Source organism: Pipra filicauda, unplaced genomic scaffold (assembly GCF_003945595.2).
Source record: "Pipra filicauda isolate LSUMZ 115617 unplaced genomic scaffold, ASM394559v2 scaffold27_size4233163_pilon, whole genome shotgun sequence".
Classification (NCBI taxonomy): domain Eukaryota; kingdom Metazoa; phylum Chordata; class Aves; order Passeriformes; family Pipridae; genus Pipra; species Pipra filicauda.
The window spans coordinates 1959419-1984575 of NW_024104398.1; the positions used below are offsets into that span (position 1 = coordinate 1959419).

Genomic DNA, 25157 nt, shown 5'->3' on the forward strand with positions numbered 1-25157 from the left:
TCCTTTTGTTGTGTTCATTATCAGTTTGTTTCTAGTTAAATGCAGACTTTTTCCTCTGAGATATACCTTCTTTATCCTGATTCCATACATTTCTTTACATTGAGTTTGTTCTTTATGAAAGAACACTGTATTCCTAAAATAAATGGTCATTTAGAGCTACTAGTCTGAAATTTTACTGAGTTAATTCAGGAATAAAACTGTTGTTTTATTTTCTGACACCTACAATACAGAAGGTGCCATGTAAACATGGAATACTTTAAGTTGCTTATGAAATAGTTGAATAAGCAGAAGGAATAAAGAAGTGTCTCATGAATTGGCCAAACGTCTTTATTCCCCTGACATTATGAGAATTATTTCAAAATCTATAAAGTTAGGCTACTTTTTAGCTTTTTTTTTACTTCTAGAATTTTTATATGTTTTTAGTCATATTCTTTCAGATAGGTTTAATTGTGTTCCCTTTAATTGTGTTCCTTTTCAAGAATGTCCTGCCAGTCCAAAAAGCAGCTGCTCGAACTCTCTGCATTTATTTGCGTTACAATCGCAAACAAGAACAGAGACATGAGGTTATTCAGAAACTGATTGAACGTAAGATAATTTTTCCTTGATTACTTGGAGATGCAAGTTAGTTTTGACTGCAGATCTATTTAGAGTTATATTTATTCAGTGTAATTTCCTTCCATCATTGGAGGGATTACACTTGGAAGACATTCTATCATACTATCACCAGCTCATACTATCACCAGGCAAAATGTACTGTGCATATGTGAGGACTATATCTGAAGCTAATGTAAAGGGATTGGGAAAGAGGCAGTGTAGGAAATTGATAATATGCTAAGATCCCTCCAACCTACTTCTTGTACCCAAAATTGCTAAACTGTAGGTGCAGCAACATACAAAGAAGAATTCCTCTGTTAGAAATAAAATTGTCTAGAGGCTTCAGCATAAGAAGTACTGAATAAATCTCAGAAATTAATGTATTAATCAATTAGTCACCTTGACTTTTTGGTGTATGCTATGTGTTTTAAAGATAGGTTAGAAGTTTTAACAGTTACCATTAGCATTCCTTAATGCTAGTAGTAATTTTGATATACCTGTGACATGGTTTGAAAGGCATACAGGTCTTTGTTCAACACAGTAGCTAGTTCAGTTGCTATTTTTGCTTTTTCAAGTGCTCACTGACAGAAATGGTCATCGAATTCAGAATGTTAGTTTTTCACTAAAAGGAAGAGTTGAGATAGGCTGAGAAGTTATGCCTTTTGATGTGCATGTTTGTTATCTTCGAGTCAAAGGTCAACCTGTGAAATGTTTTCTATCTGACATTGAAAACTTGATAGATAATATCTGTGGATTTTTATTTTTCAGAACTGGGCCAAGGAAAAAGTTATTGGAACAGACTTCGTTTTTTAGATACTTGTGAATTCATTATGGAACTGTTTTCAAAATCATTCTTCTGTAAATACTTCTTTCTACCTGTGCTTGAACTTACACATGATCCAGTGGCAAATGTGAGGTATGAAGAATATGTAGCAGTGTACAGGAAAAAAAAACTTTAAATAATATATTAAGAAATATTGTTTGAGGTTTTATGACTTTTTTAAATAATGGGACTTGAATAAAAAAGTAAAGAGCCTTCAGGATGATCACTATTAAAGGTGTAGGGGAGTATGGGAATGGTGTTAGAAAACCACAGAAGCAGGTCAGTCTGAGTGTTTGGGGACTGATCAAAAACCTTAGGGTTTGGGAGTGAAGGGAACAATGAGGCAGAGGAGCCAGTGATAGATGAAAAGATTCATGGGTGTAGGGGAGAATATAACTTCAGTCTCCATTATTTTCCATGCATTTCACTGTCACTACATGTAAAGTGAAACACTCAAGGAATTCCTTCAGTGGTGTGAGCTTAACAAGTTATAACAGGTTTTACCTTATGTAAAAGTGTATCTACTTCATCTAATAATAATGCACAGATTTACATAAGCATAATTTGCACATACATGTGTGTGTTCAGTAAGCTTCACTGGATACTGTGTACTACCGAGTGAACTGTTTAAATAGACACTCTTTTAGTAACTACCACATCTCAACTCAGCAGGATCCCAAAAACTAAGCCATTTTTTGCATATAGCTTAACATTCATGTCTCATGTCATTAAGTTATTGAAACAATAAACTAAATTTGTATGTAATCTGAAGTAGCTTAGTGCTTTTAACAAATATTTTAATTAAAAGCTCTATTGATACAATATTAAAATTTAATAGAAACTTGAACCAACTTGCAATCCCTTAGCTGGCATTAAAATTCATTTTTTCATAAGTATTTTCTGGATTGTTCTCTAACTCCTTTTACAAAAGGAATGCACTGTCTTCAGTGGAGTGAAGTTTAGAGGTTAGACATAGTTGTTAGCTGATGGTTTTAAAACAAACTTAGGGAGATATTATTCTGGCTTTCTACAGTGTGGTGTAAATCTGTAGTGGGAAATGGTGAAAGTTAAAATGGAAGGTATAAAACTGGTAATATGAATTCATATGAGAAATTTTTTTGAATGTTTATAATCACAAAGTTACCATCTCTGGCACAGGAATGTTTCTGATCAGAAGGCAGTGGACTCTGAGAACAACAGAGCATACTGCCATTTATATTTCTTGTACCAGCTCCCTCAGTACCCTCAGGTGGATTCCGAATGGTCCCATAGACTTGTGTGTGTCTAAGTGGTGTAGCAGGTCACTGGCCATTTCCCTTTGGATTATGGGGACTTCATTCTGCTTCCCATTCCTGTCTTCCAGCTTAGGGGGTTGAGTTCCCCGAGGACAATTTCAGACCTTAGTACAAGACAGTCATAGTTAAATTCACCTAAAGTACTTTATGCCATACAGATTGAAAGCAGGCAAAGCTGAGCTTCGCAGGGGCACTCTAGTGATAAAAATGTATCCACAGTGTCTGTGAGCAGCAAGATATTAAGTTTGAAGTTTCTCTTCTTTGTTATTTTATATGAATAATTTTTCTCTCTGAATTAACTGCATTTAAAATTGCTTCCTCAGTCAGTAGAGTAGCTTACAGCTTCTTACCCAGTGTCCACCCCTTCCATTGCCTTGAGGACTGCTTTTTGGGCCTTTTTCTAGGCTGGTTAAACTCACTAAGCCATCAGAAAACTCTTCAGTTTTTCTACCCTCTCCCTCAAGTAAGTTAGTCTCCTGTTAGGTTAGTCAGTTGAGTGTTGGACTGACTGAGCTGATGAAAGGTCCAGTCAGTAGCAGAGCCAGGACAAGCAGAGGCAACTTCTAGATAGAAACAGAAAGATAAGGTAGTGGAAAGAAGTGCTATCTCTTCTTAGGACCCAGTAAATAGTTAAATCCTTTTAATCTTTCCAATACATCTTCATTCTTGCAGTTGTATGGAATTGCAGTAACATGATTTTTGGTGCAACTCCTTTGTCACAATGGACCAGATTTGCAGGATATTTAGATAACTGATTAAGTTAGGTGTGTAGAAATCCAGAGGAAATTTAGGAAATCCAGAGGTCTGCTTATTTTTCCAGATTAAAAAAAAACAAACCAAAGACATGTTTATGGACTTCAAGATAGAGGACTGTAGTCCTGGTCTATGGTGAAGTTTTTGAAAATGTTACAGTATGTGTGGAAACAACACATAAGCAACAATCACTTCTGAAAAATAAGAGCTATTACCTTAATTATTTTGTGTCAAGTGTTAGCATGCAATACATTGAGAAATCGATAATGTTTATTAAACATCTACATTAAAAAGAGAATATTTACCTTTTTTTTTTTTTGGTAGAATGAAGCTATGCTATTTGTTGCCAAAAGTTAAATCTACTCTGAAGATTCCCACTGATAAACATTTACTTCAACAGTTGGAATTATGTATAAGGAAACTTTTGTGTCAAGAGAAAGACAAAGATGTCTTGACCATTGTGAAACGAGTAAGCATTTTTCTTTTTCAGCAGTGTTTTGTCTTTAGGGTAATCATTAAAAGTTAGGATGACTAAAGTTATGCTCTTTGTTGATTTTTTTAACGTAAGAACAGGAGATTAAAAAATTTCACTGTCTATGATGAAATTTTGAACAATTAAAAAGAAGATGTAGTATAGTGCCTTCTGTGAAATTTAGTAGCATTGATGTTTCCTTGGTTACTTATATTGCAGTTATTTTCTAGTAACTGAGATTCAGTATTTTGGCTCAATGACCATTTATGAAAAAATAGCAGATGACTAGAGACAGGAATAAATGTTGATCCTAGTAAAACTGATCGGGTCTTTGAGATAGTGATATCTTTTTGATCTGTGTTATACAATATACAGATAAAGCATTGCAGAATTTTGAAACGTTACAAATGCCTTTGTAATGTGAATATTCAAAAAAAGTGCATCTTTAAGGAATACCCATACATTCACATTTAGAAATCATGAAGTGAAATAGTGAAAGTAGGTGGCTTCCTTACAGGGCCAATCTGCAGCAGAGGTTGGATGAACACCTGCATGGAGCCTTCTGAGTTATTCACAGATTCCTGAGTTGTTCTTTTTCAGTCTAGCTTGTGCTCTAGCCATTCTTGCTTCAGTGCTTGAGTGTATTTTGAGTTCCATGTAGATATTCTATGATTTTATTCATTTTGAGTTTCAACAGGGCTCTGAGAATACACTCTGACAGTTTTTAACTGCATTGTAGCACAACAATAAAAGCATAGGCTTCAAGTATTTAAGAAGAAAAAACAGTTTTTTCCTTAAAAGCATGGCATGCTCTTGAGTAATAATAAATAATGTTTTAATTTTCTTTATAGACAGTGTTAGAATTGGACAGAATGGAGATCTCTGTAGATGCTGTAAGTATTTACTAACTTTAATAGTTACTGACTACTTTAAATTTCCATTTTCATATAGTGATTTTTTATTTTTATTGATTTTATTTTGAAGTTTCAGAAAAGATTTTACGAAAATGATTTATTGGATCAAGAAAAAGAGAGACAAGAGCATCTCCTTTTGGAAATGGTATATTTTATCAGTACAATGTCATTTTTTTAACAGATCGTAGCTAAATATTAATGAAGCAATAATTTTAAGGTAGGGAAAAGGGATATTAAGGAGAGACCTGTTAGTTTCATAATCTGTGTGTGTTTTCATTTTACACTTTACAATAAGGTTAAGTCCTTCAAAGTAACAAATAACATCCTTTTCTAACATCCTTTTCTTTACTCACTAAATTCTGCTTCTCAATTAGAAAGGCAAACTGAAGTTTCTTGAAAAATACCACGCATAACATAATAAACTGATTACTGGAACACCTCAGAATTCACATACAGCTTCCCTAGGCAAGGAAATTAATGTCATAACTTCTTTTGTCCCAAGGAGGCTGAAGGAGGCTCAGTCTGTTACAGGCTTTGTTGTTACCCAGAAAAAGAAGAAAAACAAAAGCTGCAGTAGGCCCTTCACCACATAGCTTACATCTTCACCATGTACTACATTTTCACAGAGCCAAGATTAGATTACTGCAGTGCTCTGTGTCTTCCGTTCCGCTGCCTCCTCTCCAGCCCGAGGTGGGAGAAGCTAAGAAGCTGATAGGATTTAGAAGATCCTGAATTTCCTTAACACGATTCCTTTGACTTGTAATATATGAACTTCTCTATAGAGAACCAGAACAGATTCAAGACTGTCCAAACAATTTAATTGTTTCCTACGTTTGTGGTCCGCTTTGATTTCAGTAGGTCCTGCAGGTCTTCTCTTGGACAGCTGATTTGCTCAGTATAAATACACCTGATTTATGTCCTTCCTGCCACCTCCCATTATCACGAGCAAGCAGTTCAACTTTGTTCTCAGGACCTGCATACACACATTCAAAGTCTTGAACTTAGCTTTAACAGTCTTCAAGTGGATACAGTGAATGCTTTTATAGTGAAGGCATTTGGGGCAGTGGAAGATAGCCTCTGGTGTGCTCTGTGTTACTGTGTATTGTATGATAACATTGATTTTTACACTGTTTCTACAGCTACACTTTAGAATTCCTGTGATATAGTCCATTGATAGGGGCAAACCTTCTGTATCACAAAGGCCTCAGGCATTGTTTGTGACAGGCATGCTTTTGGGGAGCCTGAGGTGTACACAGGAAATTGGGACATGTTGCAATCCCGAACAGATGAAGAGCCATTCAGCCCACTTAAATGTATCTGACTGCTAAAGCTTTAATACTGAATATGTTAATAAGTTTCCTTAATTTTAGTAGACTTTGCAGAAACTATATTCCAGAAACCTTGACCGTAATTAATTACCTCTTCTTTTTTTTTAACTTGGGTAGTAGTTAGAGTGACATGAAAAAAAAAAAAATAGAGTAGAACAAATATGGTTCACTTAACAGTTTTTATTTATGAAGATGGTACAGAAAATAAGCTAATATTATATAATTTTTTGAAGTTGGAGTGATATCTGTTCACCAAATAGAAGATACTTTAAGGCTACCTAATGTTACAGAAAGGCAAATAAATTCCATGACCATGAACAATTTTACATAGCTGATTTTGTTTTGCATAAAGATTTACAAACTGTAGATGTTAATTTGAGACCTTTATAATATTTGAGCATGTGACACACCTTAGCATTTGAGAAAAACATTTTCATTGAATTGTATTTCATTTAATTAAAAATATTGCCAGTTCTGTTTTCAGAGTATTTGTGTAACAGAAAATTTTTACATTGCCAGCTGAAAATTTCTGTATCTTTTTAAATATAAAAAAACCCAAAGACCAGGCATTATTTTAATAATAAGTTATAGATTTGAACTTCAACTCTGAGCTTTTTTCAGAGTGTGATTTTTATGAGCTATTTTGCCTGATTTCTTTCTGTATTGTTTAATTGGTTCTCTGGATATTCACTAGGGGTTGTACTACTAGTAGGAGAGAGTAAAAATGAACCATTATCTGAGTGATTTGGAAGCAATCCCTTGTTGAAACACAATTTATTTACTTTTTCCTGAGTAATATTTAAGAAAATTATTCATTTTTTTAGGAACAATTAGAAAAAGAGAAGCAGCAAACTGAAGGAAGATCTACAAATATTAATGATAAAATGTTTGAAAAGAAGCGTAAGTTTATTTATTTGTGTATATATTGTTTGTGCATGCCTTACTCTTCTACAAAGGTAGTAGCGAAAAGAACAGAAAAGAGACACTTTACACCGTGAATAGAGTTTAGGAAAGTGGCAATAAAATTTGCTTCTATGTATTTCTAAAATTATTTATGAAAACTAGCATCATTGTATATTATATATAATAGTATACATATATAATAAGATAATAATATAATAATATAGATATTATTTTGGCTTTATTAGTAAAATACATTACAATTTAAATTCTCTGTTATTTTTTATTTTGGCATGTAATGTAAATACTCTTCTGTGGTATTTCTGAAGTGTTAGTAGCCCTGGGTTAGATATTTATTACTGTTTGTCCCAGGACTGTGATATGTTATGTCCTCTCTTTTATATAAATCTAAGTTTTAAGAGAGAAGCAATTATACCGGACTTTTTTTCGTAGGTAGAGACAGTAAAGCATCATCAGTGTTGGCAAAAAGTATCAATCTCTCTGTTCCTGGAAGCTCTTCTGGTACATCAGCAGGTAAGAACTGTTTTAAAAATTCTCCTAGAATGCTTTGGTCTCTCTCCACTGTTGACCACTGTGGACCAAAGTTTCATCTACTATACAAAGGAAAACATTCCACTCCTAGAAGTGAATGTGTTTTCTGTGGTTTTTAGGTTCTTTTTTTATTCTTTAGTATATAAATAGTGACCCAAGGTTTGGGTTTTTTTCACTATTAAAGTATTTAAATCCATTTCTTCAGCTACCATGGGTTGACAGGAAACTATATTTAAAAGTGTTCTTAATTATTGAGGAAATGCAATGATATTGATATTAAAAACTGTTTGCTCTTTATAATTTTAGGCAAAGAAGAAAAAAAATCCAAGTTGGTTCGAAGCCAGTCTTTCAGTACTCAAGCACTTCATCCAAAATACAGCAACATAGACAAGTGTCCTAAGTATCTTTATTATCTTCATTGCTTACCTCATAGGCAACTGTGTACTAATAGACAGCTGTTATGAAATTATATGCACATGAATCTATGCAAGTAATGATGTGCTCACTGAATTGTGATCTAAATTTTTACATTTCTCTTTAATTGATTGACTGAGGGAAGAAATACCATCTAAGGCACGCTGAAGCCTAAAAAGTTTTGTGAATTCCTTTTAAGTTAATATGTCACCTTCTCTCATGTATTAAAAATAATTTTTGATATGAATTGCTAAATCTAATTTTGTACATTATTGAAGAGATTTCAGCATAACTTTCTCATTTAATTTTTTCATACAAACTCAGAAATAACATCCAAGATGATTAAACAGCAGTATGATACAAGTGAGAGGAGCACTTTCTGAAATAAGCAATTTGGTTTTGTTTTGTTTGCTTTCTAAGTAAAAGTTCTGCTACAGGATATACATCTTCAGTATCAGGAATGGGAAAGAGTTGTATGTTATCCTTTAGTGGTAAGTAGGTTATTATGTTATGTTTTACTTTAGTTTTTTGTGTGGATGTTGAATATGTCAGCTCCATTAAACAGGCATGTTGTAAAACGTCATTCTACTAAAGACAGCAGCATATAGATATCCAGTACACTTGAACATTTAAGTGCTAGTGTAGTTAGTCTGTTTTTCAGGCTCTTCTTTTTTTTAAAAAAAATTTGCTTAAAGTTGCATTTAAAAGTAGTAAAAATAAAATGAGTTTGTCATGACCCAATTGGAATTTTGGATACCATAAAAAGGTTGGATTTGCAGTTTGCTCCCACCTTTTTTTCAAAAGGAAAAGGAGTATTATGTATAACTTCTACTGAATTAAGAAAGAGAAATTGCTGTTTTCAGTTCTTTCCACTAGATGTTGAAGATTTTGGATGATTAAAGATAAGACTGAAATGAATGACTTCCTAGAGGAACCTTTCCATTCACTACTAATGGCCATTGGACAATTAAATTATATTAAATAGCTACATTTTAAGCAGCTAAAGATTGGCCAAATAAATCCTGCTATTTTCATACATTAAATGTATTAATATTTTCTTAAAAAATGTGTATTCTCATTATTTATTGTTTTTATCATAAAAATACTTGAAGAAATGTTAAATTGAAGCCATTCCCTTAAAATTTTGGATTAGTGCCATAGGAAATATGCCGCTATTGCCACCGGAAAAACAGCTCATTCTGTTTACTCTGTGTTTATTTTTTTCAACCAAAATTCTTTATCTAAGCTGCAACTCTTTATTTCAGATGATTCATTCCGGACTCATTCTACTGGCAGTAGTGGGAATGCTGCCTTCCTTTCTAGTTCTTCTTCTCGCAACTTATTTAACTCAGCTGACCAAAAGAACAGTGGAAATAAGGAGAGTCAGTCCCGAAGGATGAGCATGTAAGTGGTTGACGAGAGGTTAAACCAAATTTACGGGGAACATTTTCAAAGGCAATTCAAAGGAGCCATGTAAAATTCAGCCTGTATTTAAGATACTGCTGCACACAGATTTTGAAACACTAAAATAGCAGTGTAGAAATGTGATGTACGCAATTATAAGTGTTTCTAAGATGGCATTACCTTCTAATTAGTCTTTCACATTGTTTTCTCTTGCACATGTTTGCATTCAGCTGCTAGATTCTGGGGAGGGTAGAATGGGACAAAGTGAAGGTTAGTGCCTTTGATATATAATAATTACAGTCACAGTGATTTAGCTGCCTGTAAATGGAGAAATAGAATATAAGTATTTTTAGACTACTTAATTTTTCATCGTCCTTCTTTTTATGTGCTTATATAGTTTATGTATCATTATGTAACAATTTAATGATGAATCTTGAGACTTAAAATGAACTGGTACTGTTATTTGTTATTAATGCCTTCTTTGCCTTGCCTTAGCCATTTAGATAAATCAAAAATTCAGTGCTGAACATCTGCCTTAGGCTGGTTCTCTTTAAACATCAGCCTAAACTGTTCAACATTTTGCAAGAACAAAATCAAGAATGTATTTGTTTGCTCATATGATAAAACTGTAAGTCTTAGAAAATCACTGTGACACATACTCAAATCTCCATTATCTTACTGGCAGGAAAAAAGATTTCTTTTACACTGTAACTTTTAGGTCTAAATTACTGCCATTGGACTAGCTGTAATTTTGGGTGCTCAAATTGAGACTTTTCTTGGCTAGCAGAGATTTTCATTTGTAGCCAAAGCAGAATGGAGAAGGGAAATGAGCCAGCTGTAGCAAGAAAGCAAGGCTGTTTAGAAAAGTAGATCTGTGTAGTAGAAGCCAAGGTAGGAAAGAGGAAACACCTTACACTGGTTTGCCAGATATAAAGAGGAAAAAATAGTGTTATCTCTTGAATGGTCTTTTCTGGTGAGTTAAGTATCAGTATGAATATATTTTTCCATTTCAGTATTTTCAGATTCCTTTAAAAAACAAACCAAAAAATGTCCCTCCCACTTTTAAGTTAATAGAATTTGTAAATTGTAAAATAAAGCACTCAAAAGTTGAACAAACATGAAAAGAAATTCTCTGAACAGCATTCATTTATCTACTTGTATACTTGAATTTTTCTGCTGGAGTTTTACCATCTTCACTGTACAAGATAATTTTTTTCTGGAATGAAGTCAAGCTTGTGTAGTGATCTATTGTTTTTAAAATTGCATTTTCTTGGTAGAAGAGGTTGGAAGGTAAGTAGTGAATGAAGATGGACTGTTTGTGTTAAGTGGTTTCACAGTAACTTGTCCTTAAGATGTGAAATCACAGTGCCCTCTGTCTCTATCTTTGCCAGTGTCTAATGCTTTCTCCTTAATAATACCCGCAGTACTTCAGACTTTTTATGGGTGATCATTAGGTGGTCACTATTCAAAGTGCATCGTTTCAAACTCAACTATTAGATTAGTAGACATGCTGACATTTTCAGATATCTGTAAAGTAAATGGGACATGTACCTTGAGAATGTAAAATGTCATAGAGTGCTACGTGGTTTCAAAAATTAGGTGTGCTCAAAACCTCATTTTCTTTCACTATATACCTCTGTTCCCTTGCTTTAAAACCAGAAAATAAGTTCAAATATGATCTTTTTTTTAGCAATCATTGTAGGAATTTCAATTACTCATGTCTCACAAGGATTTGGGGAAAATAAATGGATTAATATTCACAAAGCAGTTAGATGCAAAGGTTACTTAGACATTTTTTACATAACATAAAACTTTACCGTATTTCTAAGGTTTTTATATCTGTCACTTAAAATAAAACTGATACCTTTTGCTTGAATACAAAGGGACAGAAAAAGGCTCACACAGAGCAGTTTGCACCTTTGTCTTCAGGCAGGAGAGTGAAATGTAAGAGACTCACCCAGCTTCAAGTCTCAACCTACCGTTCCCACATGAATACCTTAACAGCAGAGTATTTAGAAGTTTGTATCTGATCAAACGCAATGATCTGGATGCTTTCTCTGGTTCAGAAAGTCCCTAAACTGCATGGTGTCAGAAGCCAATAGGATATACTAGGGGAAGAAAACCATTTTTGGAGAAAGAAGAAGAGGCTTAGGATGACGTACATTTAGTTCTGAATAAGAGTTTTTATATTCTGTGTTCTTGAGGGAAAACACATCTCTCAAGTTGATATAATGTCTACTGTGCTGTAGATTCATTTTCTCTTTTGTAATCTGGCCCAATACTTAATTATTTTCATAAGAAAGTGGAGCAGCTCTATAAGGAGGAATTAAGAGATACAGATAAAGGAATGTTGGGCGGTAAATGCATTCATTTGCATAACCTCATTAATCACAGATATGTTTGAGTGTACCTTTTATCTTTCTTTTATTCAGAAAGTCAGTCCTGGTGCCAAATATACACATATTAAAATAAATAAACGCAAACATGCCGGTTTCAAGGAAACATTATTTTCTAAGTTGAAAGATGGAAAAAATTGATATCCAAGTATATAAGCAGTTGACAGAAATGATTCTGAGAGGAGAATTTGAAAATTGTACAGTGAGAAGTACAATAGAATAGGTGCTCACCTTCAGTGGACTCACTTAGGCAGAAAACTTGTGAGAAAATAATAATTGAGTATATAGTTAGACTATATCATCATGTAAATTTACATATGTGCTGATTAAACTTTGCACTGGCCATCTCATCTTAATTCTGGCAAGTCCTAGCTTTCAGTTTGCTGGCTCTACAACTTGAATAAGATAACTTCTAATATGTTGCTTTTTCTAAGTAATTAGGTGTGTTATGTGGGCTGTAACATGTTGTTTAATAATTAAAATATAATCAGATATAATGAACGATTCTTAGTTCAAAGGGATATATGTTTGGACAACATATTGTCTAATTGCTTAAGCATAATATTTTCCATAAAATTGCTCTACTGAATATTGGCAAATGTTCACTTTTGACAATACAGTGCAGTTTGCAGGGATGAAGAATTTCTGATTTCATATATGATGATGCTCCAGGAATTTTTCAAAACTCAAAGTGACTTTGATGGAGAACTGAGTTCTTCACTTACCATACTCATGAATTCAAACATGTGCTTTGTTCCATTTCAGATATGTGAAAATAATGTAGATGCAAGAAAAAAAAAGTCAGTAAATCATGTTCCAGTGCCCACAAGACAAGAAAGTGACCATTAGCATTGTTGCAATTTGCTAGACCTTAGGTAATCCTAAAGCAATAGAAAATGCAAGAATTATGCTTCAGATGCACCTGTGTAACTTAATGGTGGAATCACAAAAGAGATCAAGATTAAGTACCTTATGGAATAGGAAAAAATCACAAGGAGCACTGGTTGAGTATTTCGTCCCACAAGTGATCTTATTTCAATCACTTTGCAGAGCAGACGTGCTTTTCTGACTTTAGCTTGAAGAGTTGCCAGTTAGATCATGAATCATCCTAGTGCAGACGTTGATGTGATTCATGAACACTGCGTTCTCTCAAGTAGTCCAATCCTGTATCATTGTGCTGTGAAGCTTTATTATATTCTTTTGAATGTTTTCAGCTTAGGATAGATATAATCTGTTTAGCTTGAGTTTACATTGCTGTAATATGACTGATTTCAATATCCAGTTTTTTAAAACTATTTAGAGACTTTATAGATTAATAAATAAAAATATCCACCTTATAGACAGCACTTAAGAATCGTGCATCTTGCCTACAGACATACAGATATTGCCTGATATTATTTCCCTTTCAGTTAAAACTTTCTTCAAGAATGAGTGGTACAGGTTTTCCATCCTCTAAAAAGTGGGAGTGGTTTATTGTTGCATAGAAATTAATTTTTTAATAATAAATTGATATCAGTATTTTATAAGATGTCCACAGCTGAACCTTTAGACATCCAATTTGGTGCATGACCATATTATAGCAATTATATGTGTAAGTATTTTATATACTGTCTTTCATCCAGTCATATAATTGCTTAGGAAGTTGAGCACAAAATGAAATAGTTCTGCCACTGATCTCCAACACTTTGAGTTGGTTACTTACAGCTTCTAATCATGTTTTCATGCTGATGTTTAAGATGCTAGGAGTTCTGAGGTCCAGTGGGAATGGCATATGTTTTGCATCACATTTTTATGATGAAACTGGTAGGTATCCTGACACTGATGTATTATCATACAATATATGCAGTTTTTAAATATTCAACAGTTTTAAAAGGGCGAAACAGAACAATATATTGTGTTATATGTAAATGATAATGTAAAATATTGATGCAAATTAATATTTCCACAGAGTTCTAAAAATTAAGCCCCATTGTTTGAAATATTTCTGACCAATACAAACAGTTTTTAATTGACATAACCATGACTCTGTGAAGCTGAAAACCAGTACATTTAAAGATTAAAAAATTAAGGCATGAAAAATCCAGAAACTACCCAGATGACATTGTGGTCAACAGATGACCTAGAAATCACACAGTAATGAGCTCTAAGTTTCTCTCTCCTCCCCATCTTCACTTTCCCCAGATTTTATTGTGGGTTGGGCTGGAGACCTCTGGCACTTTTTGTAGCCATGAGCAGACGGCTTGTAATAGCTTAGCCATCTCAGACAGATCTCTGTGGGACCTTCTGTAGACAACTTAATGGAGAACTTCACCCTTGTTGTGAAGAATGCCCTCAGAATGTGTCCATTTGGCTTTTTTAGTGGGTGCAATAGAGCAACTACTAATTTTTAAAGCACAGCAGCTTATAATTATGTTAAAATGTTGCACACAATAACAGTTTGTTATTTATTTAATAATATAGCAACAACAAATTATGTATGTTTCTTCTTTTGTATGAAGAAAAAACAGAAAATCAAACTCCTAGATCATCTGACAGAAAAAAGAGGGAACCAGAAACTGGTGGAAGCAACGTTCTGGTGAGATAAGTTGGGAGCAGCAGATGGGACTTTCTAATGACTGGAATGAATAAAATACATCCTGCGATGTTAAAACTCTTAAATAAATCTTTTAAATAAAATTCCAAGCTGCAAAATATGTTCAGATAAACAATGTAATGGTTGCAGAATTGTGAAATGATATGGAATATAACTTCAGCTATGTACTCTTTACTGCTGTAGCTAAAGAGAAGGTTTTGTTTTCTTCTATTATGCCTTTGTAGTTCAAATTCTTAGATTTAGAATGCACATACCCATTATTTAATTGGCTTATCTACAATTTTAGCAACTCTTAGCACCCATGTTTTATGCAAGTAATAGAAAGAATTGTTATGAATATGAAAAAATAATCCCACATTTTAAAGAATCTGATTTGAGACCAAAGTCCAGAACCATTGATCAGTCTATTAAAAAAACCATAAACCTTAGAAGCATTGTGCTGTGAATTTGGAGTTAATGCTTTTCCAAGTACTCAGTTCATAAAAATTCTGTATAAGTTTCAAAGCAATCTAAAAGCAAATGTCTCCAGATGATGTAAAAAAAAAGTTTTATTTCATAAGTTTTGTTGTATAAATACTTGTTTTGATTTTTAGTATTTCAGATTGTATTTTCACTTGAATAATTTATAGCAATGAATCCAGTTTTTAATCAGCTGTAATTGCAAGCTGTCATGGTTCAGTGATGTCATCTGCATTTGTTTGTACTAATGCTAATGTTTCTATCAAAATTTCTCTGTGGAAAAACATGCAATCCTATTTTAAAAAGTGGTATTTATGCCAATACTTGAGAGAGAGCCTATGAAGCTATTGTCAGCTTCTCTATTCCAAAATCGAAGCAGCATTACTGTATTGATATCAGAAATATGTGGTTTTTAAAATTTGTTGGTGTATGATAAAGATGATCTGATCTGTGTATGCATATGCGCGTGTGGTTACTTTTTATAATGTAAAAACATGAACAATGATTTACTCAAAATAAAACCTAGGACAATGCTGTACATGCATGTTCTTGAAAAAAAGTTCTCAGGGCATCTTTTATAATTAAAATAAATAAAAGCATTTACCCATAGAGGGTATTTATTTAAAATGGTAATAATGCTGGATGTACGCTGTCTTGTGTGAAGTAGAAAATGTGCCTTTGGATTTGGCAGTATTTCAGTCTCTGAATTCTTAAGCTTCTTACAGCACAGTTGGATTTACCTGTATTCTGACTTAAGTCACAGGCATTGTCTAGGTTCTGTGGAAACACTCAAATTTTCAGTTTGTTCTGCAGCCTGGTGTAGGATCTTGTAAATGACAGATTTCTTTAAAAGCTTCTGCAAGTATTACGATGTTTAACGTTCAGTATGGATATAGATACACAGATGACTTGTGCTGGCTTCTCCTGGGTTCTGCTTTTGTCTCATTGATGAAAACAGATACTCCCAGCTCCCCATGGACAACTAACTCATTGTGCCAGCTACAGCTGCTCACCCGTGGGCCACAGGAGACTGCTCAATCTGTTCTTAGTCTGACTTTTGCTAGGGACCAAACTGAGACCAGCAGTAGCCAGCTGCAGAACAGTGTTTGCCCTTTCAATGGCTTTACTAGAGCAATGCAAAACAACCAGTAAGTTCAGAAATGAATCTAAGCTCTTTTTCCCCTTAAAAGCATGTAATGAGTTCTGTATACAGTCTGTCTTTTTGTTTCATATTGGCTGTCATTTGTTTGTAATTTTTAACTGATTAATTTATTTAATACTGATAACACATGCTCCACTCAATAACCCTATTATGTAATAAATTCTTGCTATGTAATCTTTAAATGTTCTATTTAGACGTTTTTTGGACTAGGCATCTTCCTTGTGGAATACCTTTGGTGTCTTGTGCATACTTTCATCAGTCCTTCACAATACAGACCTTCATCCAAGCAGTCCTTTTTGGGGCCTCTCACTTCTAGGTTAGTTCTGTTAAACGACACCAATGCTTTTGAACCCTTCAAAGCATTGGTTTTACCTGCTGATCACCTGTAGGTCCAGAATAACAGCTGCAGGTCAACTTTACAGTGTAATTGGTTGGTTCTCATATACACCAGCAGCAGGAAGGAGTGATTCTCCTTCTGGGTACATTCATACTGCCTTGTGGAGTTAGGTTAGATGTACCTTCATAGTCCAGTCAGATACCAGAGCCTGCCTCTTAAGTCCTTTTGTGAATGTCTTACCCCAGTGTCTGGGCTGTTGTGGGCAGACATCTAATGGTAACTGAGGTGATTTTTTGAGATTTGCCATCTTTATCCTCTAATTTATCTTTTGTATCTTCTCTTGTGGATGCATCTGTCTGTGTGTGTTTACTGATAAGATAAAGTGTTTACTTTGAAGCTCCGTGCCAAATGATTTTGAACACTCTTCTGCTCCCTTTTTGGCACCTATTTTGTGAAGGTTGTATGAGCAAGCAGAATAAGGCTTAGATCTGTTAGATATATAAAGCTAGAAGGAGATTTTTGTGTTGTTCCATACTTTATATATAGGACTCTGCTAATTAAAATTTACTAAATATTAAGATTTTGCAGTTCTGTTGAAATCACTGCTCTACTTGAATAAAGGGAATTGTGTTTAGATCATGGAAATATTTTTCTATAATATTTTGGCAACATATTTTGGACTCTGGGATGAACTCCATGAATAGATTTATTCCAATTTTATGGAGGTATGTTTTTTTCCTACCAAAGTCGGTCATAGTTCAGTCATAAAGTCCTGTTACATAGCTCACCCTGGTATCTAGATGATATTACAGGCAGAAATTCTGGTTTTAGGAGAGGCCCAGCTTGGTGTTATGAAATAGTACATGCCAGATTTTCCACATTCAGAATATCTGTTATTATTCTGAATTATTTTGTTTTTAATACAGGGAATATTTTCAAAGCAGGCACATCATGTACTCTGAGAGAATGAGGTGATTTGATACTCTGCATAAACACTTTAAGAGGTCACACTCACAGACAATGTAGTAGACTTCATGATAGTGCAATTTCTTCAGTTATAAAGATCTCTAGAGAGAGGCTATAAATTCTGTATTAGGGCTTGATACTGCTTCTGTTTTTGTAAGTGGCAAAAGTATGCTAACATTGAAGTCACTAGGCTCTTAAGTCTCTGCAACGGAGGATAACATTGAGGAAACTGCAGTGTTTGGGAATATTTTGGTATATGAATCTGGGGTTTTATTCAGACATCACTAAAATACTGATTTTTGAGAGTTCAGTTCTGTGGTTTTGGTTGTTGTTTTTTTTTTTTAATTTCAGACAGATTTTAAAAGTCACATTTTTGCCACTTTGAGCCTTAGTGAATTTAGCTTGTTACTTGGCATTAATAATTACTAGGATGACCTGCTGCTAGCTGGAGAGACAAAACAGGTTTTCACATTTCATATTTCAATGTCTTTTTATTCTAATAGAAATTAATAAGATAAAAGTAATGCCTCTTACGTACCAAAGAATAGACACTGTTACCTTTATTCACATTTTTGTTGGATCAACCACCCTGCCAATGAACAGTAATGTTTTAAAAGTTTCTTCAAAAATCATAAAAAGGAACGGTCGGTCCACTTTGATGACAGGAGGCACCGTGAATGCAATTATTTCTGACCCACTGGCTGCTGCGGCCTCAGTTCCTTCTTCATCCACTTCAATTACTGCCTTTTGGACAACCTGAAGTACAAGGTAGAAATAAAATATGTGACAAAAATAAATATTAACATGAAGAATATTTTTCCAAGTGAGGCATTCAGTTGAAGTAGGCTTCTGTTAAGGATTAAAAATGTGAGTGGTCAGTGCAATCTAACTCTGCTAGACTGGTAGACCCATGCACTGTCTACTTCAGCAGCAAAGATATTAGTGCAGCCACCATGCCCACAATACTCACATTGTGGATGTGAGTTCAGGAGTCATTGTGCTTTTCCACGCTTCTGAGCATAGACTTCACTTAGAGATTGGGGTTTCTGTTCTTGCAGCTGGTAGCATGTAGCAACCATTGCATTTGTATAGTGCTCCTCTTTGACACCTAACTGTGCAAGGGAGAGTTTCTCAAAAATAGGGAGTGTTTTCAGCAGTCACAAACACTGTCTGGGTATGTCATCCACAGCTGATTTTGTGAGAGCTTAGGGAAATGGATCAATCTTGGCTTTTTTTCCCTGTATATTTCTAATTTGTTCGTTTGGTAGCGCAGATTGAATATGTGCAGCAATGAGATACAATGCTGGCTTGGTTTGAGGACCTTCCCACTGAAATCGCAGCCTGGCAGAATCTGATTCTTTTCCATTTTGTTCTTTCAGCCTGCATATACTTTTGAGTGCTTCCTCTGTGTTTGGTGAACTGCCTGGTCAGCTAGTGGATTTCCAACTCCCATACTCCTAATTCTAGGAATTACTTATATGAGACAGTTAAAGGACTTCACCAGTGTTGAGCTCTCTGCTAAACATTCTTAAATAATGAATTTGGCTTTCATGATTCACAGGGACAGGATGCTCCTTTGGCACTTTGCAGCTGATGCACATATTGCTTCTAATACCAGTTAGCAGCTACTCTTAAATGTGATTTTTTCCATAACACAATAGAGTTAACTGCTGAGAATCAGTACAAAAGTTATATGATCACAAGGAAGGGTGGGAAAGTGCTGCAGATTGCCATTATATTTCCCAACAGTGAAATAGTTTATAACAAACTGAAAATCACTGCAATTTTCATCCATTAAGTATTTATTCTTAGGATGTTACATTTTCCCAGAAAAGGTTGCTTTGTTAAGCCAGCACAATTTTGAAAACCTGTAGGTTGGGCATTAGAGTTTTTGAAACTTATATAGAGGTGTTTATTATACCACCCTATTAACTGGCCAGTCCCAAAGGCTTCTACAAGGATTTGGTGTAGGGAGACTTGTAAGAGCAGCATCTGGATACTTCTTTCTCATAGGATACAAAGAAGATGGAGCCAGGGTCTTCACCTTACATAAGTTTATAAAGCTGTGTTTTCAAATCTTGTGTCAGATTAGTATCATTTGGGCCTTGTTTTCCTCAACTGTTTATAAATTCATCTTGTTTCAGAAATTTTGTTACTTCTACTCTAATGTAATTTGTATTTAGCATTAGTTGCATTTCATCTTGTTCCACACACTCCATTCTGAAGGTACAAGTTTCTCTGTGTAGTATGTCTTTTATCTCCTTTCTTTGATCATGCCTTTTAATTTTCTATCATCAGCAAGTTGCCTTTTCTATAGACTAGCTGTTTCTTTTTCATAAGGCATCTCTTGTCACACAGACCTGATCTTTCTTGATATTGATGTGATTGTCAAGTCCTCTGTCTTCCATTTCTTCTGCTTCTCATTCTGCCTCTGTTTTCTAACAATCTATTGAAATTCATCTTTGCTCTCCCTTAAGTAGTGGTACTAAGTAGCTCCTCCTCCTTTTTTTCCTTGGGGCTGTGTTCTGTCTTTTTGGCCATTCACTGTCCTTGCATTTGCCTGTTTAAAGATCTTTAAAAGTTCCAGCATATGAAGTGGAACGTCTGTTTGGTTGGAGTACAACTATGTTGTGCCAGTGCTTTGCTGTGAGATTCTGGTTTTAATTTTCCATGTATGCAGAAGAATAGGCAGGACTGCTTTGATTTCTCTTTCTCACTGTTACCTTTTTGAGATTTTATTATTTGAACTTTCTAAAGTTCTTTATTTTTTTAGAATTAAACCTGTCTCTGGACTGTGTATGATGAGTTCCCTCTGGGTTTCCTTCTGTGCTCTGGCTTTTACCATTTGACTGTAATTTACAATGTCTTTCTTGTTCACAGTTTTTGTGCAGTTGTGCTCCTTCTCTGTCAACCATATTCCTCTTGAGGCAGAGCTCTTCTCCTGTGATGGATTAGCTTTGGGAGGTGTTGAGCATTTGTGAGATATAACTGTCTCTTACTTCTATACCCCTCATACTTGAAGTGAGATCCATACTGAATAAGGTGTGTAGATTGCAGATGAGGTACTTTGGTATTAGTGTCCCTATAAATGTGTATGACAGTCTCTTGGCTGGGCCATTTATCTACTATTACAATCCAAATAGCAAGAATTTTGGAAGGCTTACCTGTGAAACTGCTGCATATTCTTGATCTGTGAGATGACTAAGATCTGCTGTACGTGTAAAGAGATTTTTAATTCCAAGAGCATGAAGCAGTTTTTTCATCTTGTATTTTTGCTGTAGTTTGAACTTTGGAACTGAAATATCCACTGTTCTGTTAAAAAAAAAAATTCAGTGCAAACTTGGACTATGCAGAACACTTGGCTGCTGAAATGCACACTACTCAGGAATTAAGCTTTATACAGAGAAAGAAGGGACAGACACTGAAGAGTCTCTACTGGCATTTAGTTTGGCAGAAAATCATCTCTGACCTGTTAACTGCCAGTGATCCAAGAAATCATTTCCTTCTCTGTATAAAATACTTCCAGTGGCACTTAAAAGTGCCCTGATACCAGGATGACACACTTATTTATTGACTAGTGAAAATAATTGTCGCTTCAGGAATTACATTCCACAGGAATAATTTGGGTTTACATTTTCATATTCAAATTTACCAGTCACTCTGGATTTCCCCTGGTAAGAAATGTGTAATAAATGTGCTGCATGTTTAGATTTATTGTGGACTATGCCTGTCAGTGCTATATTTAAGGAGAGAGAATACCCAAGGAAGAATATGGAAAGACTACATTGACTATGCCCTCAGGACAGACACTTCTGAGATGAGTCAAAGATTTGTCCTCCCAGAGTAGAAACTTTCATGTGACTCTTGGGCTGTGGACAGGCCATTAAAGAACCTCTGCTCTGTAGATACCTAATGCCACAGAGATGCTAACATGTGAAAAGGCTTAGGAAGACCAGCTAATCTTTGTTGAGCTTTGTTGCTTTGCTGCAATAGGCATCAAAGACATTAGGGCCCATGGGTGTCAAAGCCGTACCTGATTTTCATGTTTCCAAGCCAGGATTCCACAAGCTCTGTAGACAAATGGTCTTCAAGTGAAATGTAGTCTCCCTCTTTTTCTGGGATAACAATCAGCATGTGGGCATTCCCTCTGTAAGGTATCTTTATCACAGTGCATCTTAAGTTCTCATCAAAAGTTGAATTAATTTTATCTGACTTGAACATCATGGGTACCTGTACACTTCTGTATTTATTTATGTGGAAAGTCTCCATTTCTGTGAATTTGGAATTAAATGGATAGACCCACTTGCCTGAGGAAAGAAAGAAACTAAATCATTATTTGCATTTAGATTTGTTTAGAAAAATGTTCAGAAAAGCTTAAAAAAACTATAGGATATTTTCTGTATCTAGTTGAAGTGGCTGTCAGTCGTATCTGGGAAAAGTGGATGACAATTTCAGTACATGAAATTATTAATAGAATTTTTTTACATCAGAAAAAGGAAAAGGAAGTAATCCACAAACTCCTTCATTTGCACAGAGAGAAGGGAAATATTTTTCTAAGGTTGGTTAGTTTCCACTCAGGTTCAGAATTGATACTCTCTTTGTTTATTAAATACCTGGTGAGCATCTGACCTTTATTGACATGTAACCTTCTCTGAAATTCTCTACCAGCTCTTCAATATCCTGTATGTAATTTAATTATACAGTCCTTTGGATGGGGATTCAGTAATGCACTGACCTCTCCACAGAATGGTTGTGCCCATCACAGCTATTTCTTTCCCTCCCCTCATAGGTAGTATAATGGGGTAGCTGGGTTCCTCTGGGGAAAGGGATTCTTGATGGAAATAGAAAAATTATTTTTGTTTCAATGATTTTGTGTACTATGTAAAATTAGTCCATAATTTTATGCCCGGTATCCAGCATTCAAGAGTATTGTGATCAAGGCTTTTTCATTTTGGTGGATGAATGAAAATTAAACATGCTTTTGAGTCATAGAGATCATTTGGGGATGCACTGAGGTAAGGGGTTTTTTTTCGCTTTGAGACTTTTGTATGGAAGAAAGCATAGAATTGTGGTTCCCTATCATAAAAAATAATTTCCTATTAAATAAACCTAAAGGAAGGAAGTAAATCTAGATAGAGACACAGAGAAACAGGACATCTGAATTTATTTAAGCTCCTCTTAATGTAGCTGAAGTTAGAGTTTTGATTCTTCTAATAAATAATAATTTTCCAATATAAAACCAGCTATTACCTTTAAAGACAATGTAGTCCACAAGTAGCAATTTATTATGGCGGTCAAGCTCTTCAAAAAGATCTGGGATTTTTCCTTTGGTCCTCTTGTAAATGTTTTGATTTATGAGAAGTTTTGTCTGAGTAAAGTTTTCAAAGTCCACTCTCAGGAATTCCATATCAAAGTACTGCTTAGATAAATTCAGGAAAGACTCCTTGAGTCTGAAGTCCTTTTGGATAAAAGAAAGAGTACCTTGCATGAGGAGAAGTTCTTGATTCATTGTGAGTTTATCTGTCAGTTGTTTAAACAAAGCTGGTAAGTGTTGGTGATCCATGCTGTCCTTCAAAGCATGGAGGTTTAGACCTTTTACTATTTGTCTGTATGTTTCCCCTTTGGCTGCCAGCATATAAACAGTCATGAGAGCTGATACAGAAAGGGGAGAGATGATCACATTGTTATCATGTGTCATTGCAATTTTTCTGTAGAGGTTAAATCCAAAATTTGCAGTCTTTTCAGTGAAGTTGTAAAGAGTGAAGTCTTCAAGACCTTGGTCTTCAGATGGTTTAGAAATATTTTTGTGAGGATACCACTCTTCAGAAATACTGACATTTTTACTTCTTTCCAAGAAATTATTGTCTTTTTCCTCCTTTGAAATGTTAGGTTTGATGCCAGCCTTGATGAATTCAACACATATTTCACTTAAGAGGAGTAGGTAAATTCCGTTTTTCATGTTGACATCCAGTAATGAGCTCTTTTTTTTCTCTAGAAAAAAAGAAAGGCAACACAATGACTTTTTAGTTTATTCTTCTCTTCACAAGGCAAAAGGTCATAGATGTAATGAAGTGGTTCTTTCTGCCTGTTCAGGGTATATATTCTAAATCTAAGATCTCATTCCTGTCTGATAAGTCAAATTTGGATCAGTGAAAGAGAGGAGTTTCAAACATAATTAAATGAATCCAGAAAAGATATCATGATCTTCTGGTATTGGTGATTCATGTCAGGAGTAGTTCACTGATTTTCCATTGCTCACTTGTATTTTCTCTACAAAATGAAACCGAGATTTCAAGCACAATATGCAGCTCAAAGATGAAAAATGGAAAATGAAAGATGAAAACTGAAAAGCTGTGTTGCAGCTTTCGTCCTGGGAAATTGATGTCATCTGTAAGCACAAGAATTCTAGGCAGCATGTGGTAGAAACAATATGCTTGGCCTTCATAATTTCATTTCACTTTTCCTCCTGCTTTAGTTTGTTTATCACTCCATTCAGATCGTTCTCCTGATCACATGCCATAGGATTCCCTGCTCTTTTCTACTTCTCTGTCCAGCAAATGCTGAAATAGGTCCATTGGTGCTGTTTCCTCCCTGAAAATAGCATGTTTCAATGTCAAATAGCAAAAGGATGAAGCAGTTGTTCTATGCTTAAAAATACAGTATTTTACACAAGTTTTGATTTCTGAGAAAAGTTAATACAAGGTCTCTCATCTGACCAACGAAGCCTTTGGAGAAAACTGGACACATCTTAGAGGAGACCTCAGGCAAACTTTAGCATCAGACATTAATGGTGTAAATTTGCACATGAAACACACTTTTCAAGCGTGAAATGCAAATATGATTGTCATCCATCTTTCCATTAAAGCAATATATGAATTCTTTCCCATACAGCAGTGTGGAATTGCACCTTTTGGAAAAATTTTGAATGGCTGCAGTCTTTGGAGATGCATTTTCTCATTGTAAATTAAGCAGGATGTCCAAGATTACCAAGCCTGCACAGATTTCTTTTTTATAGCAGTGGCATGCAGAGAGATAAATGAGATGAAAAGATGGATTATATGGTCCATCTTTAAAGTAGTAAGTGATTCAATAGTCTAGAATCACATGACACTGTAAACTACTCCTTTTAAGTTAAGGATCTGTACAGCAAATTACGGTCATTGTATAATTTGTGATTTGGCGTATTGGAAAACTGCTTTTATTCAATTTATTCAGAGTTCAGCTGAATTTCACAGTTGGCTAATTTAGGCTGTGGGAGTTAGTCCTGAAAAGGTATGTTGATGTGAGTACTGAGATATTCAGGTGCCAAGTCACAGGGTGCTTTTGGCAGTCAGGTGGTGTGCTATTTTCTTTTGAGATAATAGGTCACGTTCTGTACTTGGTGCAACACAGATGGGCTGTCATGACTTAATCGGGAGGCAGTGAAATCCTGAATGTTATGCCTCCTCTCGAGGCATAACATGGCAGACAGAGAACAGAGTAAAATATGCAATGAATATTTAGTGAATATTTTTTTCTTTATTTTTCTTTCCCGTTAACTCCTGGTTTATTTTCAATGAGATTCTCAGTGTCTGGATTTTGCAGGACTGGAATAGAGAAGAGAATGACTTGACTTCAGCTCCTGCCTTGCTGTTCAAATGGTACATGTGATTTCTGGACAGTTGGGATACTCACTGTCCACTGATGGCCTGCAAGCAGTGCAGTTCAGAGCTATTGCCCAGCTATGCTGGGCATTTCTGCTGCTTATGTAGTGACCCACTTCTGTGGGAAGTAACACAGGCACAGAGGTCCTATT

General features: G+C 35.0%; 2 protein-coding genes across 4 annotated transcripts in view; one reads left to right on the forward strand and one right to left on the reverse strand.

Moving 5' to 3' along the window:
* Positions 1–16241, forward strand: part of PPP4R4 (protein phosphatase 4 regulatory subunit 4) — a 68663-nt gene extending 52422 nt beyond the window's left edge. For 2 of the 3 annotated variants that reach the window (XM_027729400.2, XM_039382675.1), the window contains 11 exons: positions 480–585; positions 1363–1510; positions 3790–3934; positions 4789–4830; positions 4922–4996; positions 7004–7079; positions 7533–7613; positions 7938–8031; positions 8466–8536; positions 9311–9449; positions 14344–16241. In XM_027729400.2, coding sequence (XP_027585201.2) covers positions 480–585; positions 1363–1510; positions 3790–3934; positions 4789–4830; positions 4922–4996; positions 7004–7079; positions 7533–7613; positions 7938–8031; positions 8466–8536; positions 9311–9449; positions 14344–14368 — 1002 coding nt within the window. In that variant the 3' untranslated portion in view covers positions 14369–16241. The remainder of the gene's footprint in view (positions 1–479; positions 586–1362; positions 1511–3789; positions 3935–4788; positions 4831–4921; positions 4997–7003; positions 7080–7532; positions 7614–7937; positions 8032–8465; positions 8537–9310; positions 9450–14343) is intronic. The other variant, XM_039382674.1, reaches the window with a different exon arrangement.
* A 1652-nt stretch (positions 16242–17893) lies between these two features.
* Positions 17894–23350, reverse strand: SERPINA10 (serpin family A member 10). The gene is made up of 4 exons (XM_027729407.2): positions 22613–23350; positions 21396–21669; positions 20527–20674; positions 17894–18118 (listed from the first exon to the last, which is right to left on the reverse strand). Exons 1-4 carry the CDS (start codon positions 23319–23321, stop codon positions 17927–17929), a joined length of 1323 nt encoding a protein of 440 aa, XP_027585208.1. The 5' UTR covers positions 23322–23350; the 3' UTR covers positions 17894–17926.
* Positions 23351–25157: the final 1807 nt, after the last annotated feature.

What these genes read in the sequence shown, in the direction of transcription:
- SERPINA10 (XM_027729407.2), bottom strand. Translation starts at nt 23,321, where the DNA reads ATGAAAAACGGAATTTACCTACTCCTCTTAAGTGAAATATGTGTTGAA. An exon ending in GGACTACATTGTCTTTAAAG is followed by an intron (nt 21,670 to 22,612) that starts GTAATAGCTGGT and finishes TTCTTTCCTCAG; the next exon opens with GCAAGTGGGTCTATCCATTT. An exon ending in CTTGGAAACATGAAAATCAG is followed by an intron (nt 20,675 to 21,395) that starts GTACGGCTTTGA and finishes TTTTTTTAACAG; the next exon opens with AACAGTGGATATTTCAGTTC.